Below are 18794 nucleotides of genomic sequence, written 5' to 3' on the forward strand. Positions count from 1 at the left end.
CACTTGTTTGAATAGATGCAAGTGGCATGTACAGTGTCTCTCCTCAGCGCTCAATACACGAAGCCGATGAAACTACACAACTGTCACACCAAAGATAGACACAAAATGTTGGAGTAACTCAGCTGAAGAGGCAGCATCACTGGAGAGAAGGAATGGGTGGCGTTTTGGGTCGAGACCCTTCAGATGCACTCTGAAGAATGGTCTCGACACGAAACGTCACCCATTCCTTCTCTCCAGAGATGCTGCCTGTTTTGTGCGTGGGAGCTTGGGTGCGTTCCGCAAACACCGAGATGGTAATATATAAACCGTCTGTCCCCGCGGCCGGGGTGAATCACCCGGTGTGGGTGTCAAAGTCGGGGGGTCCGATGGTGGTGCATCATGGTCAGTCACTGTGAGACGCTCCCGCTGGTGGAGACGGAGGAGAGAAAGAAGGGGAGAGAGAGATGAGAGAGGGAGCGGGGGTCTGGACCAATCACTGACAAGTCCCGACCCTCGGCAACGTCAAGTCCGTTATTGGACTTTGCTGTTGAGCGGCAGTCAGTCCTTTGGCCTGTAGGCGATGCCGCCTTTTGGGTAGGTGGCGTTTCGACAGAGCGGCCATTCGGTAAGTTTGCTTTTGGTTAGTTTGCATTTCGGCGTCCCATCCTTTCGATTAGTTGGCGTTTTGTCTTCGGACTCTTTTGGTTCATTGACGTTCGGCCTCATTTCTATTTGTTTTTTTGGCTTCGGTTTCTTTGCTTCGGCCTCTTGTCTGTCGGCACCGCGTCTGGGTACCCCTTTGCACACATGATGGGAGAATTCTCAGTTGCATTAGGTGATTAGTTCAACACTTTTAATCATTTATTTTTCAGTTCAATTGTAAAGCTTTATTATTATGCTATCAATGGCTGGCTCATGATTCCAAGAGGAACTAATCATGACAGGGAGGTAAACATTTTCTCGGATTTGTTGTCAATCTGTGCATTCATTGGAATTCAGCGACCTGGTCTGTGATTAGCCCTTATATATTGTGTTTAATAAAAGCAGATTATTATTGTTTTCCTATTCAGCAAAGAAGAAATTGTCTCCTCCTGCTCTCAAAGAAACAAAAGGTTTGACAAATACATACACATGCACTGGCATACGAGTGATTTACCTGAAAGAATAAGCTGCATGTCTGAAACAATGCTTCAATAAATCCTGCATTGAGATTGATGGCATTCTAATGGCAACATCAGGTATTTCATTAGAAATTTGCTAAAGGCTTAATGTGATGGCAATATGAAAGCTTTGCAGATTCTAATGTGTAATGAATCTATTGTCCAGCTGCCCGTTTCTTTTCCTAAGGCATGTACTTCAAGCATTTATTTAACTTCCTAATGTTAACCTAATTGTTTCCAATAGGAATTCTGCCTAATTATCTAATGTGCTATTTTAATGGTCATGCCATGTCAAGGATACTCTTGCTGAGAAACATATCAGGCATAAATATTTGGAATTGGTAATGAACAGAAGTTCATCAGTTAATTTCATAATTTTGATCAAAAGGAGCTACTAAGAATTGTTTAAAGCTACGGAAAGACACAAAACACTGCAGTAACTCAATGGGTCAGGCAGCATTTCTGGAGAACATGGAGATGTAACATTTCGACCCAAAATGTCACCTATCCAGGTTCTCCTGAGATTGTGCCTGACCCGTTGAGTTATTCCAGCATTTTGTGTCTTTCTTTGGTAAAGTAGCATTTGCAGTTCCTTGTTTCTACTTCTTGAAAGCTATTTTCAATTAATTAACAATATATATTTCAAACATATGGATAGATTAATGACATCATCGTGACGTGCACCATATTTTTGGCTGTTGCTGTTGCTCTATATTACAGATGCTTGTATTGCAACCTAAACTATTCTCGTCAACCTACGCTAGCTCTACCATCCTGGCACACATTACGATTCCAATTTTCTACTTGTGGCCAATCCACATCAATAATGACAATAGCCTCCATTATGATGTGGATTGGCACCAGCTGGAAAAGTCATAATTTGATTTTCACAAAAGCTTTGCTTCAGTACTCATTGACAGCATTCATCCAGAGAACCACTAAAACATGCACTTCAGAGAAAAAAATAGTCCCTGTGTGTATAGTGAGCCACAGTAATATGCTCAGCTATAGCAAGTTAAGTACTGCAAATGGGTGGCATAGTGGTCGTGCAGCACAGGGAGAGGGAGAGAGAGAAGCTAACAGTTAAATAGTAGTAAGACAGAAAAGCAATGTGTAGAAAAGTAAGCACACAGGGGCTTTGAGATTTACATTGCAGTTTTGTAGGTGAACAGGACAAAATGGTGCTCAAATAATCAAAACGGTGCTTCAGAATCAGCTTGTCCATACATCGAGTCTTGTCAACCACCCACCATGGAAAGGATAGAATGCTTTTTCGTAGTAAACAAATCCCCTCAGGTGGAAGACCATGTTAAGAAAGCACATTCACTGAATAGCTTCAATGGCAGAGAGAAAGAAAGTGATTTTGCTCACAGATATTGACTAAGCATATAGCTCACACTCCACAAAAAGCCGAGGATATCCTGCTTGTAGAGGTCATGCAGAAGCTGAAAATCCAAGTTCAAGTTCAAGTGAGTTTATTGTCACTTTAATATACTTTAACCGGAAGGAGAGGGGAGCTACAACATCGGTACCACAACCAGAAAATGGAGGGACAAAAACAGAGTGAACAAATTGTCATGTTGAAAGCTCTATCCCACCAACATATGACCGTCATTATCCTACCAACTTAATTCTGGAAATTTTTTAGATCATGCTCTATAAATCAGATTTATGTGTGGTTTTAATAATGAAATAATCCAATCTATGCTGTTAGGCACAAAGAGCCTCACATATATCTGATTTACAGTGTTTCAATTTCAATCAAGACAGCAGAAATTTAAAAGAAGTCTGTCTCTTGCCAAGTACAAATGTAGTGATAATGAATGCAGAACCAGTTGATCATAAGCAGCATTAATCTGTGTTCTAAATCAGAGCAATAATTGCCCACATGCATTTTTTTTTAAGAAGACCAAATATTGCACACACGGAAGAAAGAATGTAGTATAAGTGTGCAAATCAGAGTACAAAGAACAAATGGGAGTGTTGGGTGCAATGCAGTACAGGCACAGGGATGGTGTACTACTGTAAGAAAGAACAGAGAGGGAATCTGTAAATATCAGACATGCCAGGGCTACAGATTGCCATGGTGTGAAGAAACAAGACTTTAAATTTACAATGCTGATTAATGGCATGTAGCTTGACAGAGCGGCAATACGTTGTCACTTATCAATGATGAGCAGCACCCTTGATATGAAATCCCTTTTTAGGCAAATATTGAAGCAAATATTGAAGTAAATACTGCTGGTCCAGCAGTATCATCAGCACATGCCACATGGACCAGCAGTATTTGGAGTGCCTCAAATAACTAAGATTTAATAGAAAGATTTATTCAGCATCCACACATCAAAAGTCATATTTTGAGTCACAGATATGCAGATATGATGATGGCTTCAAAGATGTCTGCAGAAGATTCATCACATAGTAGATACAAATACTGTACATACCAATAGCAAAATCAAACCAGTCTGGAAAGCACAGGCAGTACGTTATTCCCAAAAGAACCACGTTGAAGAAAAGTTATTTAATCGAGAAAGAAATGGAGCCCAGGTGAAAGCAACTCACAACGTGTGGCCAGTGGTTATAATACAGGCAATAGGCTGAGCCAGATATATGGTCAGCTCTATCTACTACAGTAGCTATGGAACACCAAGAGCTTCAAAATAAGACTGCGTACAATTGAAAATAAAAGAAACGCATGCAGGTGAGGCAAACCTGTACTATTCAGTAGTTCTGACAGCAGGCTGCGAAGAGAGAAACACAGCTAGCAGTGAGAAACAAAGTTTGCCAAGTTATTGACTGTTGCTCTCTCCACAGATTCTGCCTGACCTGTGAATATTTCAATCACTTGCCAGCTTTAACTCAATGTGTACTTTATTCTTATCAATAGACAACAACGAGAAAACAAGTGGTGCTTATATCAAATAGACCCAAGATGATGTTATATCACATATACAGTATGTAGTGTAGATATCCCAATGACACTGACATTGAAGATGGATAGGATAGTAAGTATGGCGATTACAAATTAAGTGAATATGGCTGTACGGATGAGCTGTATTCTTCGCAGACATATTAAAATCTGCACTCACACAGCTGCCTCGATTTAAGATTTTCATAAAACTGGTTTTATCTCTTGCCTACACGCAACTTGGTCCAATGATGAAAGTTAGAAATATCTCTCTTACAGTACATACAGAAGCAATTACTCAACAATGGTTTTTAAGTGCTCATTGAGCAATGTTTTGCAGGATAATGATGGCTACCTCTGAAACCAGAAAAATCACTTAATTCACACGTTGGAAGATGTTCTACGCATTGTGGAACACATTCAGAAGCACTTCCACCTCCACCAACAGAATATGATGAAGCTTTAGCAATCTGGTGTGTGTTTTTGCATAGTCAGAGGTTGTGTTTCTTGGTCTGAAGTTGGATGCAAGTGGGCTACATCCAATCAAAGGCAAAACTGGTGGAACGGTGAAGACCAGCTCACCTGCTAAATATAAAAGAACTCTGATCATTTTTGGAAATGATTCAATATTATCACTGATTCGTGTCAGATATCGCTATGGTTTTGACCCCACTGCATCAACATCTTAAGAAGAATGGGAGGTTACACAAAAAAGCTGGAGAAACTCAGCGGGTGCAGCAGCATCTATGGAGCGAAGGAATAAGAAGAATGGGAATTGGTGGTGGATAAATGACAGCAGACAACATTTGCTACAAGTCAACAGATATTGATTGGAGAATTATTATATGACAGGGATGTTATGGATGGTGGAAAAGAAAAGCCAATTGTGTCTCAACTCTCAACAAACATCAGCAAAACTACATACAAACTGAAATGGAAGTGTATGCAATTATAATTGAAGTTTGAAATGGCAACAGGCTAGCAAGTATTTTGTCATGGTTATGGATTACAAACTGTATTATTTCCTAAACCCTATTCGTGTCCTCCAGAAGGCAAAATCGAGCAAAATGTACAGTTATTATGCAACCAAATGTTTATTCTTCAGAGCAAAATACTATTTGCACTTTAAAGCTTTTGGTGTAAGTAATGATTTTTACACTACATTGGTAACTGAGGACTTTGAGGAGTTGGAGATTTGTAAAGTGACAGAGCAAGATGAATTCTGGAAACCAGACTATGAATGTACTGTGAGAGCTTTATCCAGTTTGCACGCGATTCCAAATGAAGAACTACATCCATTTTGCTGAAGAATATTTGAGCTGTCAGCAGCTCAAGGTTGTTTAATGGGAGACCACCTGATCCCTCCATCCCCAGGCTTTACCACTTACTCACACTCAAAGTTGGGATTAAACCTGGGACACTGAATCTTTGGGGCAGCAGTTCTACCAGCTTTGCCCCTGTGCATCCACATGTCAGTTATCAGCCATGTGCTGATAAGATTAAAAATGGAGCAAAGTCAGCTTGTATAATATGTCAATAAAGCTGAGCAGCACCATCGAAGAACCCTATACTTTACTGATTTTTATCATACCAAAGCATTCATGTCAATTTTTGGCAGAGGAATTATCAGTTTCTTGGGTCCCATCATCATCATTGTAAATAGATGGAAGTCAGACATCTGGTACTTGTACAATAGAAATTGAATGATTGAAAAGCTGCAATCATTTTTTTTCCAAAATATGACCACTCAAGGAGCTTGTGAACGGCAGTGAACTATAGTTCAGTTCATATTTCTATAAATGCTTCATAAAATATGCTGGCATCAAGCAATTATTCATTTCTCCTTTGTCTGCCTGCTGTAAAATGCTGTATGTGTAGTGAAGCATCCCTGAGGAAGCATTAGATGTTTCCTCAAGTGATACACCGAACCTTGGTTTAGCCAATTTCCTGTTTGCCTTCTGCGCTGCACTCTATTCTACCATTGATTTCAACTGCAGAGCTGTGTCATCTTCAAACAGCATCGTACTGCCCATCTTGGAAGCGAGAGTGGAAAGAATGCAATTGAAACAAAAGTCAACAGCAAGAGAAAAAGATAATATTATTATATAATTCAGACGTTATAATTAATGAGCAAGTCTGAGGTGCAGAAATGAGACAGTCAAAGCAGATCAAAACTATAATCCAAACGGTATTTGACACAAATTGGAAAAAATGTCAGACATGCATCAAATGATCACAGCGAGAGGTAACCCTGATAACACTGAAAAAGTATGTGATGTTCTGTCTATTCCTGGAACAAATTATTATCGTAGTGCCATAAAGCAACAGCAAGTCATATTCTTCAGTTCAGGATGCCAAAGCAAAACCAGAATCCCACACACGTGGGAGGCCTGGATGTTTATGAGAGCTGGTGAATTTGTATACATTGAAAAGACACATTTTCTTCAAATGGTGCAATGCAATGATCTCGTCATGACAAAAGTGTTCAATTGTTGTGGCTCGGTAACAAAACATGTATCAGTCTACAGCTTGCAAAGTCTTCCAGAATTCTCACATTGGTAGTACATTCTCACTTACAGTCTACATCACAGTCCAACCACAAATTGTTTATAATGGTTAGTTAGTTAGTTTAGTTTATTGTTACGTGCACCGAAGTAGAGTGAAAAGCTTTTGTTGCGTGCTAACCAACCAACAGAAAGACAATACAAGATTACAATCGATCCATTTATAGTGTATAGATACATGACAAGGAAATAACGTTTAATGCAAGGAAAAGTCTGCAAAGTCCGATCAAGGACAGTCCGAGGGTCATCAAAGAAGTAGATAGCAGTTCAGCACTGCTTTCTCATTGTGGTAGGATGATTCAGTTGCCTGATATCAGCTGGGAAGAAACTGCCTCCAAATCTGTGCGTTTTTACACTTCTAAACCTTTTGCCTGATGGTTGATTGTGCTGCTAACCTTGCCGAGGCAGTGGGAGGTATGTGATTTTTATATTAATTCATCATTTTATTACAAAATGTACTGCCATTGGCTCAGAAACATAAAGGCTATTTTGTACCTTCTTCTCCACCTGAAGGCACTGACTGGTAATGAGATAAGGTTAAATTAATTTTAGCTGAAGCAATGAAGTAAAACAATCACTCCCATGTGGCATTTCATCTATCAGGCTACAAAGGGTCTCAGAGAGAGGATACAGTGTATTTTCCACTTCATTTATTGATGCAAGCTGTAAGATTATTTTACATTGGGAAATGCCAATGAACCTATGGGTATTTAATAACGGATTTTAAAACTGAACACCATTTAAATTTAAACTGATTTTTAATCCCTTGTTATCCTCAGTTGAACAGAAGGATGTTGATCAGGCCACCAAAAGTAAGTAGTAAATATTACTTTCAGCTGGCATTATGGTAAGAATGTACTCACTTTTTTCAATTTTAGACCTTCAGCCCAGAGACATTAGGTTAGATGAACTAGGTACCAATGTCTGACTATGGGAGTGTGTAGAGTGTCACCTGAAATGAACGGAATTGGGAGTCTGCCGGGTACCACCTGCAGCATGTAGACCTGGGGAACCTACCAAGGGGCCAAAAAATGGGTGCTAAATAGATGTGAGGTGCCATTTAAATCCACTACCATGGTATGCTCTCTACCACGCCTATATCAACAGCACAGATGGCGGATATTTTCCCCACTGCAAAAGGCCCGCCAGACTCCCCACAAAGGGCCTAAAAAATGGGCTAGCATATAGACGAGGAAGGTACCACTAAAAAATAATGCCAAATGAACAAGTTGAGTTCATAGAGTACAAAATGGGTTACGCCAGACAAGTAGTCCGCTGCACTACGGGTACGCCCAAGGGCCCATTTAGGGGGTCTGGTAGACCCAAGGCAGCGGATAATTACTCTGTCATAGGTCAATTTATATTCCACAAGGTGTGATAGATCATTTAAACTTGGCTTTAGCTGGTACCCACAATATCTAGGCTAGCCTAGTTGGACAGCAGGGTCTAGGGTGTCCATTTCTGGAGTGTCTGGTACCTGTAGTGCAGCGGACTACTTGTCTGGCGTAACCCATTTTGTACTCTCTGAATTCAACTTGTTCATTTGACATTATTTTTGAGTTGTACGTTGCTCGTCCATATGCTAGCCCATTTTTTAGGCCCTTTGTGGAGGGTCTGGAGGGCCTTTTACAGTGGGGGAAAAATGTCTGCCATTTGTGTTGTTGATATAGGCGTGGCAGTGAGAACACTATGGTAGTGGATTTAAGTGGCACCTCACTCATGAATTTAGCACCCATTGTTTGGCCCCTTGGGGGGTCCCCAGGTCTGCATGCAGCGGGTGGAACCCGGCAGACTCCCAATTTTGGTCATTTCAGGTGACCCTCTACACACTCCCATAGTCAGACATTGGTACCTAGTTCGTCTAACCTAATGTCTCTGGGCTGAAGGTCTATTTCTGTTGGGTGAGTAAAATAGATGTGTTATGTGGACTTTCCCGTCGATCCCTCCATGATGCTATTCTTAGTTTAGTTTAGTTTTGTTTAGAGATAGAGCATACAAAACAGGCTCATGGGCCCACCGAGTCCAGGATGACCACTGTTCACCATTTTCACTAGTTCTATGTTATCCCTCTTTCGCAGCCACTCCCTACACAGTAGGGCCAATTTTACAGATGCCAATTAACCTACAAATCCACATGTCATTAGGATATGGGAGGAAACTGGAGCACCCGGAGGTAAACCATACAGTCACAGGAAGAACAACCAAAACACCGCAGATTTGCTAGAGATCAGGATCAAAACTAATGCTGTCGCCCTCAACTCCATCAGCTGCACCTCTGTGACATCCTAGGTCAATGTCCAAAATGTTGACTCATTTGCAACTATTTCTTGTGTAAATTATGCAATGTAAACGCACATTGTGCTTGTTTTGAAGTGTCCATTCCTTATTGACATCCTGTCCATCAACAAATTGGACAACGGACTTTCCGATGCAATTCGCCAGCATAGAACTTTATTTCTCTGCCGTATTTGGCACATTTGTTGAGCAAGTTTATTTTAATCATTTAGCAAACTCACAATAAAATGAAGATTACATGATGCTGAAAAAAAAATTACGTGTAAATTAAAGTGTTCCCTGTTTATATATGTAAACAAAAATAATTAGGGGCGGCACGGTGGCGCAGATGTATAGTTGCTGCCTTACAGCACTTGCAGCACCGAGTTCAATCCCGACTACGGGTGCTGTCTATATGGAGTTTGTATGTTCTCCCTGTAACTACGTTGGTTTTCTCAGAGATCTTCGGCTTCCTCCCACACTCCAAAGCCGTACAGGTTTGTAGGTTAATTGGCTTGATATAAGTGTAAATTGTCCCTAGTGTGTGTAGGATAGTGTTAATGTGCGGGAATCGCTGGTCAGTGCGGACACGGTGGGCCAAAGGGCCTGTTTCTGCACTGTAACACTAAGCTAAACTAAAAAATTAATGTAATTGCTTTTAAAGAAAAATTGGTGCTGGACACTTTGTGTAAAGATTCCTTGACCTGTAAATTAATAACTACAGCCCACAGATCACCACATCTCTGAGTTTTGTGCTACTTCTGATTATAGGAGCCTGGGGCTGCTCACAGCAATGGGGTGTGATTGGATTTTCGCCATAGTAAGGGGGTAGAGCTCCCTGGGAGTCTCATGCTCTCTAATCCTGCACCTCCACCATTGTTTCCAAGTCTTCTTCCATCATCATAGCAGCCTGGATTAGCATTTCTCATAGCTCAGTGCATGATTGGCATGGCTGATGCCTACCCTGGAAAATAGTAGTCATATGTGAAACATTCAGATTGGGCTTTAATGTCTTCAAAAGAGTAAACCAAAATAATATTTCCTTAAAGCAAGGATCTTATTGTGATTTTAAATGGGTTTGAATTCTTGATACTAATGTCATGAGATCTGGTGGGAGGCTTGGATGGGCTCTCCAACCTACCCAATGTGGTGCTGGAATGGAACAATTAATTTTGCAATCATTTTGCTTGAAATCTATTAAAATAATTGAAGACTTCCCTTTCTTGGCTTTTACTGACAGTCATGTTTTTTTAAATATGGGCCGAGGCAGGATTTAGGGCTTAGTTTTTGAGTTTCGTGATACACCTCTGGAAAGTACCTACACGTGTTAGATATGTCAAAAACGGATATATCAAACGTACAAACAATGTTCCCACATTAGAAAATTGGGCGTTAAGGATTAACGGCCAAAAACAAAGAGAAAGTTAAATTTGGTTGCTAAGGATATATTTATCCTTAGCAACAGTGACAAATGTACCTTTAAATTACCTAAAACTATGGTAGATTTGTTAGATATAGTAAATGAAACAAAAATCGCACACGCACGCACGCACGCACTGGCCAATTGCCTAGCTGGATTACAAACTAACGTAACAAAAATGACCAAAGGTTAAAGTGCATTTGATAAGGTAGCATATAATGTGTTATTGTGGGTTGTAAGGGAGGGGGAATGTAAGAATATTGGCTCAGCCTTGGTGCCATTCAAAACCCATCCTTCCCCATCACTCAATGTGCTGATTGAAGAAAAATATTTCAGAGATGATTTGACATCAAGCAGCTAATGGAGTGAAGTAGAAAGTTTCACTACGTTGCAATGAGTTTGATTTTGAGGCATAACATATATAGAACAAGGATATTTCAACACATTTTACGTTCTTTAAGCATTGATCTTTCTCTTATGGAACTTGCAGAAGCTACAATGGTGAAACGCAAAACGGCACCTACTGCACCAGGTAAGAACTGAACAATCCACCATTTCTTAGTTGGGAATTAAAATACAATTATGCCATCTGCTGGTCACAACAATCGGGGAACATAAAACGGGTAATTTTGTTTCAATTATTATTCTATTCATTGACATTTATTTTTAAGAGAGAACATTAATAAATATCCCAACTGCATTGATAAACTCTAAAAATATCCTAATCTATAATGTATATTATTTTTGTACAGTGAAAGAAACTAAAAAGAGTGAGTATTGCTTCCTTAGTGCTATATTCATAAACTGTGAAATTCAGAAACAATACTTTTGTAGGTGTTAAACAAAAATAAATGTTCTTATGATTATCTTTACACTTCTACTCAATCTACTGTGCAATCATGTTTTTGCACAGTGTAAAACAAATCCAAAGTTGAACTTCCATGAATTAATTTAAAGAATTTGTGGTTGAATTAAATCTATAGATTTCTGAATATGAATTTACAGTTATAAACTGCCGGATTGTTTCGCTGAGATCAATATCTTGTCATAACATAATTTACAGAGTAGATTCTGATTTTATAGCATAAGATTGTCTCAGTAAAGATGGGCAATAAAACTGTCAGATTGCCTTTAATCCCAAATGATCCATCACTCTCAGAAGCAGAATATTGTAAATGCTGGCAATCTGAGAACCAAATCAGAATGCTAGAAATGCCCAGCATCTCAGCAGATAAAAAATGTGTAAACTCAGGATTCTGATGAAAGGTCACTGAGCTGAAACATTTACTCTTTTTTTTCTCCACAGCTAAATTTCACTTAAACCAAAGATAGACACAAAATGCTGGAGTAACTCAGCGGGACAGGCAGCATCTCTGGGGAGAAGGAATGGGTCTGAAGAAATGTCTCGACCCGAAACGTCACTCATTCCTTCTATCCAGAGATGCTGCCTGTCCCGCTGAGCTACTACAACTTTTTGTATCCATCTTTGACCTAGTTCATTTCTTTTGAAAGTAAACAAATCATTATTAGCTAGTTCAGCCTGAATGGCAGTTCAGTCGCACACCAACATATTTATCAATGTGACATGGCCTCATACATTCCTAGCACTAAATTGATTACATAATTTGGCAGTTCAAGAAAAGAGTGAACCATTTCAGAGGCACCTTCGAGCGACACACACACTAATATGTGAAGGAACCACATTCATCCTGAGGTTTTCACGTCATAAATGATCCAATATCATTGAGATTTTCAAATGGTCTAATCCCTTTGTTCTCCTTCGTCAACAATGACATGCTAATAGAACTAAATTCAACTATAATTTTCTGGAGAAAATTAAGATGCTTAATAACAAATATTTGAATTTCTCTGTACTTGGCAAATGCATATATTTGGATACTAGAGCTGTATATATATTCTAGGATTGCTCAAGTATATTGATATTTCTTCTGGCTAAATCAAAAGAAATTGGTGTTATTGCTGGGAATGAATTGCAGATATTTTTTCATTTCCTTTCACAGTCAAAACTGAAACAGCAGTGAAACCATCAAAAGATTTGAAAGCAGATAATTGTCTTATAATCTAAGTGTTATTGCATCTTTGATCATTCTAATGGAAACAGCAAAAATCTGTAGTAGTGGATATGTTTCATTACACTGATATTTATTGGTTTAACACACTTCATATATTTTGAAGTTTATACAAATTAAAAATGTTGTGCACAGAGCTATGTCTTAATGACTACAATCATGGTAGAGGAATCAATATATCAAACACACAATGCAAATTGCAATTCCTGTAATCAAAGTAAGTTAATCAAGATCATAAACATGAGCTTTCTCCTGATGGCAATAACATATTATTACTTTCCATGGAAAAATAACATATATATGGCACCAGGATGGAAATTATTATGCTAAATTACAATTATGAACAATTCAAAAAACTGTAATCATCTTACTCATTAAAGAGTACAAGCTTATTTCATTCCAGGGGAAAGAATACATAACATTAGTTAGCCATCATTTTAGTGTAATGCTTACATTTTTTGGAAGGCAACCTTAAATGTCATGGTAGAAATATATTTTTAGTTGTTTGTACAAGGTATATAATATAGTAGTAACTGTACCTCGAGGTCAATACAACCAAATTTCAGGGGCAGAATATACTGTAAGGTGTAGCTGTTACAAAATATTCATACATTTATTGAAAGCAACTAAAATACAAATCTATGTTCTCATTAAATGCACATTTGCCAGGATGATGGCAAGAGTAGAAAGCAATTGTAAAGTGGGGAGGCTGAAGACACAGGAGAGGTGATGACTATTAATCGCAAGAATTGGAACAGATTACTTCTTTTGATTATGAAAGTAGAGACAAGAAAGTTTAATTTTATATTTATCATAAGAAGTGAATAGAAAAATTCAGGGATATTCCTTGATGCATTGTTTTGTAAGATTGAGCAGAAACTGCTTTGGCAAAGACAATGGAAGAGGTAGAGAGCAGAATATTTGTCAGAACAAAAACCAGAATAAATATTTGAAGCAGTATAATATATATGAATATAGAGGAGGGAGTATATGGTGAGCTAAGTTTACACTATTCTAATAATATTGGATTATAAGGGGTTTGGTTCTGAAAGACAAACTGTATTCATGCTGAAGTTCAGCTATTGTGTGCACAATAGGTGACCTCTCACTGTTGCTTCAATGCTAGAATAAGAATAGGACTGTGTGTCTAGCTTCCCAGCAACACCACAGCAACACCACAGCAACACCACAGCAACACAACAGCAACAGCACTTTTTAAAAAGAAATGTGCGTGACTCATGACTACATTTCACAAATTCCATGGAAACCTTCAAAACATAAGGTTGTTATTTTTGAAGTATGTTTAATTATAAGCCCAGAGGAACTTTTCTTTTGCATTGTTGCACACATAGCAATCTGGCTGAGCTTCAATATGCTGCATTTGAAATTCTAGTGAATAATACGCTCAAATAACTATTGAACAACTGCTTTACTGTTATTTGCTGCACTGTGGATGTCAAAAAAATTGTGACAGTCACATGGTGACCTTTGGAAGGAAGTTTTTGCCTTTTGCATGTGGAGGTGGCATTTGGCTGCATTGCAAGGTTCCCAAAAGTACAAGCATCCATAATAGGTGATTCTGCATTTATACACTACTTCCTTGTAGCTTGCTCCCATCATTTCCCCTTTGCACAGAGTCACCCCTTCCATGTTAACATTCAAAGTAGCGGAAGAGTCCTCTCTCTATTGTGTGACCCATTAAGGATTACTTCCTATATCAGAGCTGTGAGCAAAGGTGGTGCTTATGCATGAGATTTCACCCCAATACTGACTGCCCAAAACACAGCGGTCTTACATGAGACAGCCAGGTTATACGGTTTTACATCTTGCACGATGAGCTTTTTCAAACAGTATTACCAATATTGCAAATGTCAATTCATTTCCAGGAATGTGCAAATGAATTTCCAGTGCATCATTTCCAAAATCAGAACAAATGCAAGTCTATTACTTATTATCAAGATGGCCACATTCTTTTTTCATCTGATTTATTTGTGTTTTCCTCACACAGTGCACATTTCTTATTTTGCTTTTCATTCTCCTTACGACTCCTAACATTTACAGTCAAGCAGTTGGCTGCCACTGACACTCTTAAACTAATGATTTGAAGATGTACCATTGCAGTACTTGTTTATTGATCCTCTGCATTTCTCTCTATTCTACTTGAGAAGCATCCATTTAGCACAGAATGTTAAACTGATCAACTCTACAGGGGATAGCTAACCTTTAATAAAATCCTTGTATTATGCAGTTCTGCACATTTGAACACTGATATAAACAGGTGCATTTTTGATGGTTCCACATTATTAACTAATACATTAGATTTAACTAATGAACATTATTGCTCCCACCCGAATTGTGGGGTTAAAACGACCTGGAACTGGGCCTTACATCGCCCGGCGTGGCTTTAACGGCCGCAGGACTTACCATTGCCCGCCGGGGGCTCTAACATCAAGACCCGGAGCAGGGCCTTACATCGCCCGGCGCGGCCTTAATGACCGCGGGACTTACTATCGCCCGCCAGGGGCTTTAACGTTGGGAGCCCAGGTCGCCTCAACACAGCAGTTGGAATGCTTGACCGTGGGAGAAGGATAAAGAACAGGAAAGAGACAAGACATTTGCCTTCCCTCACAGTGAGGAGGTGTTTGGAGATTTACTGTGATGCATGTTTATGTAAATTGTGTTCATTGTGTGTCTTGGGGTTTTTTTGGATGTTATGACTGCAGGAACGAAATTACCTTCGAACCATGTCTGTCTGAATGACAATAAATGGCATTCTATTATATTCTTGAAAAGTTGCTTATCCTTCCATTAAATTGCAGGATTTTGAGTATCGGAATTTTTCAGTGCATTGAAATGGCTTTTGCATAGTCTAAGGTAGACACAAACTGCTGGAGTAACTCAATGGGTGAGGCAACATCTCTGGAGAAAAGAAATGGGCAATACTTTGGGTTGAGACGCTTCTTCAGACTGATGTCAAGAGAGGGGGCGGGACAAAGACAGAATGTTGGCAGAGACAGTAAGACTAGTGGGAGAACTGGGAAGGGGAAGGGGATGGAGAGAGAAAGCCCAAGGGCTATCTGAAGTTAGAGAAGTCAACATTCATACTGCTGGGCTCTATACTACCCAAGTGAAAAATTGGAGGAGCTGTTCCTCCAATTTGGGCTGGGCCTCACTCCGCAGTCGCCGTTACGGACGGCCGCTGTCCAGGCCCTCTCGCCGCGATGATCGGAGCTTCGACATCGGAATGGATCGGAACACAGGATGTATATTAACAGTGCAGGGGAAAAGCTAAACTGCAATTTTATTTTCACAGAGAAAGTAAAGAAGCAGAAATCCACTGTTGCTGCCTCTGTTGAAAAAGGTAAAACGTTTGTTGATTTAATTTTATTAACTGCAAATTATTTATTGTATGCAGGAGTAAGGAGGATCTGTAGACATTTTGTAAGGAATAACATTTCTTTGAGGAATTCACTTATTATTATTTTTAGATGAATAGAAGTACAACATTTAAGAATAACATTAATATGTTCTCTGCCTCTCAGAAGACGTTATTGTAATAATGGTTTGACATCAAGATATTATCTCTGTACTTGCCACGTTGCAGTGACCAGTACAATAATAATTATGAAAGCTATAATGTTGGAATTGGTGCTGTAGGCAGAGCCATAAATTCCATTGGAAATGATTTACTAATATTGGAGAAAAGCCTAAATGGCAGAAAATATTTAAACAATTCCTTAGCTTTTGTAAGTTTCCTTAAATTGGTTTCAGACATTGTCTGTAACTCTTGGTCAGCCCTAACCTTTACTGTAACGTTACCGTCAAACCAGGTGATTAACCCTACTTAGATAAATAATGTAAAATGGCATGCTGAGAGTAACAAGAAGCATCCCTGACAATGGGATCCAACAATGGAGGAGGCCCAGGACAGAAAGGTCAGATTGTGAATGGGAGGGGGAGTTGAAGTGTTGAGCCACCAGGAAATCAGGTAGGTTAAGATGGACTGAGCGGTGGTGTTCAGCGAAACGATCGCCAAGCCTGCGCTTGGTCTCGCCGATGTAGATAATTTTTCATGAATTTTCACTGGAAATCGGTCAACATTGGATGTAAAATTGTAAGAAGATTGAGAAATGTATTGGATCAAGGCTGCCATGTTTGACACAGGCCTTCTTTGATAGTTGTTACCATGGCTTATGTGTGACCATGTAACATGTCTTAAATTGAAAAGTGATGTCCGTGGACATTCAAATTTATGGTTTGACGTCCACAGTTGCTCACAATTAAAGGCTTTAATGAGGTTATAATAGTAGAAAAGCTTGTAGAAAAATCTACTCTTAGGATATTGAGGAGGGCAAATGACTGAAGTGTCCTTGGTGAGCCCAGTGACCTTTAGTTATAAAATAGTTATGGATAAAGACAGCATGGGCCCACGTTAAAATTGTGAATTGGGGCAAGGCCAACTTTGATGGTACAGGTATTAGATAGGAACTTGCTAAAGTTGATGGTAATAGGTTGTTTGCAGGCAAAGTAATTTCTGAAAAGTGGTACGCTTTTAAAACTCCCTGGAGGAGTTTCGGAAACTATGGAGCACATATTTAAGAAGGAAATAAATAGGATAAAAAAGGGGTCAGGAGATAGCTCTGGCAGATATTTTTGAAGAAAATACAGAGATTTTGTAAGTACATTAAGGGAAAGAGAATAACTAGGGAGAGAATAGGGCACCTCTGAAACCAAAGCGTTTATCTAAGCGGAGTCACGGGAGACAGGCAAGGCTCTCAATTAATATTACTACTTTGCTTTTACCGTGGAGAAAGATATGAAGACTGGGGAACTTGGATTGTTAATGAAAATGTTCTGAGGACAGTCCCTATTAGGTGGTTGTGTTGTTGGACGTCCCAAGGTGTTTGAAGGCAGATAAATCTCCTGGGCTTGATCAGATATATCCGAGGTTACTATGGGAAGCTAGAGAAGAAATTGCAGGTGCCCTGGCTGTGATATATAAACAGCGTTAGGTACAGGTAAGGTGCCAGCAGACTCGAGGGTGGTTAATGTTATGAACTATAGACCAGAGAGCCTTGCAACTTCAACTGGTCTTCTGGCATCAAGTATTTATCAACCTCTGTCTTTAAAATATTTTTATGACACTGAAAAAAAATTAAACTCTATTCTTACATCTGTGATCTAAGAAGGAACATTCCATTCACATCCGCACTCTCAATATGCTCAAGTTCATGTTCAAGTTAAGTTCAAGTTCAAGCTATATTTATTGTCACATGAACCAATTGGTACAGTGAGATTTGAGTTACCATACAGTCATACAAATAAAAAGAACACAATACACGATAACTTGAACATCCCCCACAGCGGAATCAACGTTTCCCACTGTGAGAGACGGCAATAAAGTTCAGTCATCATCCTCTTTGTTCACCCGTGGTCAGGGCCTTTGAACCCTCCGCAGTCGCCGTTACGGACGGCCCGATGTTCAGGCCCTCTCTCCGGGATGATCGGAACTCCGACATCGGAATGGATCGGAACACAGGATGTATATTAACAGTGCAGGGGAAAAGCTAAACTGCAATTTTATTTTCGCAGAGAAAGTAAAGAAACAGAAACCCACCGTTGCTGCCTCTGTTGAAAAAGGTAAAACGTTTGTTGATTTACTTCTACTAACTGCAAATTATTTATTGTATGCAAGAGTAAGGAGGATCTGTAGACATTTTGTAAGGAATAACATTTCTTTGAGGAACTCACTTATATTATTATTTTTTTGATGAGTAGAAGTACAACATTTAAGTATAACATTAATATGTTCACTGCCTCTCAGAAGACATTATTGTAATAATGGTTTAGCATCAAGATATTATCTCTGTACTTGCCACATTACAGAGACCAGTACAATAATAATTATGAAAGCTATAATGTTGGAATTGGTGCTGTAGGCAGAGCCATAAATTCCATCAGAAATGATTTACTAATATTGGAGAAAAGCCTAAATGACAGAAAATATTGAAACAATTCCTTAGCTTTTGTAAGTTTCTTTAAATTGGTTTCAGACACTGTTTGTAACTCTTGGTCAGCCATAACCCTTACTGTAATGTTACCGTCAAACCAGGTGATTAACCCTACTTAGATAAATAATGTAAAATGCCATGCTGAGGGTAACAAGAAGCATCCCTGCTAATGGGATCCAAGTCTAGTGAAGCTTAAACATATGACTATCCATGTGCAAAACCACAAAGGCAGCATACCAAAATAAAAACATGAAATCCTGCAGTCAGTGAGACATTACAGTGCTAGGATATCAAGTTGTTAATGGTGATCCATGGACAGGTTTAGTTTAGTTTAGTTTAGAGATACAGTGCAGGAACAGGCCCTTTGGCCCATCGAGTCCACACCGAC

General features: G+C 39.2%; 1 protein-coding gene across 39 annotated transcripts in view; it reads left to right on the forward strand.

Moving 5' to 3' along the window:
* Positions 1-18794, forward strand: part of trdn (triadin) — a 270827-nt gene that overhangs the window by 152811 nt on the left and 99222 nt on the right. For 38 of the 39 annotated variants that reach the window (XM_055635706.1, XM_055635681.1, XM_055635691.1 and 35 more), the window contains 5 exons: positions 1050-1091; positions 7391-7423; positions 10796-10837; positions 15709-15756; positions 17988-18035. In XM_055635706.1, coding sequence (XP_055491681.1) covers positions 1050-1091; positions 7391-7423; positions 10796-10837; positions 15709-15756; positions 17988-18035 — 213 coding nt within the window. The remainder of the gene's footprint in view (positions 1-1049; positions 1092-7390; positions 7424-10795; positions 10838-15708; positions 15757-17987; positions 18036-18794) is intronic. The other variant, XM_055635688.1, reaches the window with a different exon arrangement.

Source organism: Leucoraja erinacea, chromosome 5 (assembly GCF_028641065.1).
Source record: "Leucoraja erinacea ecotype New England chromosome 5, Leri_hhj_1, whole genome shotgun sequence".
NCBI lineage: Eukaryota > Metazoa > Chordata > Chondrichthyes > Rajiformes > Rajidae > Leucoraja > Leucoraja erinaceus.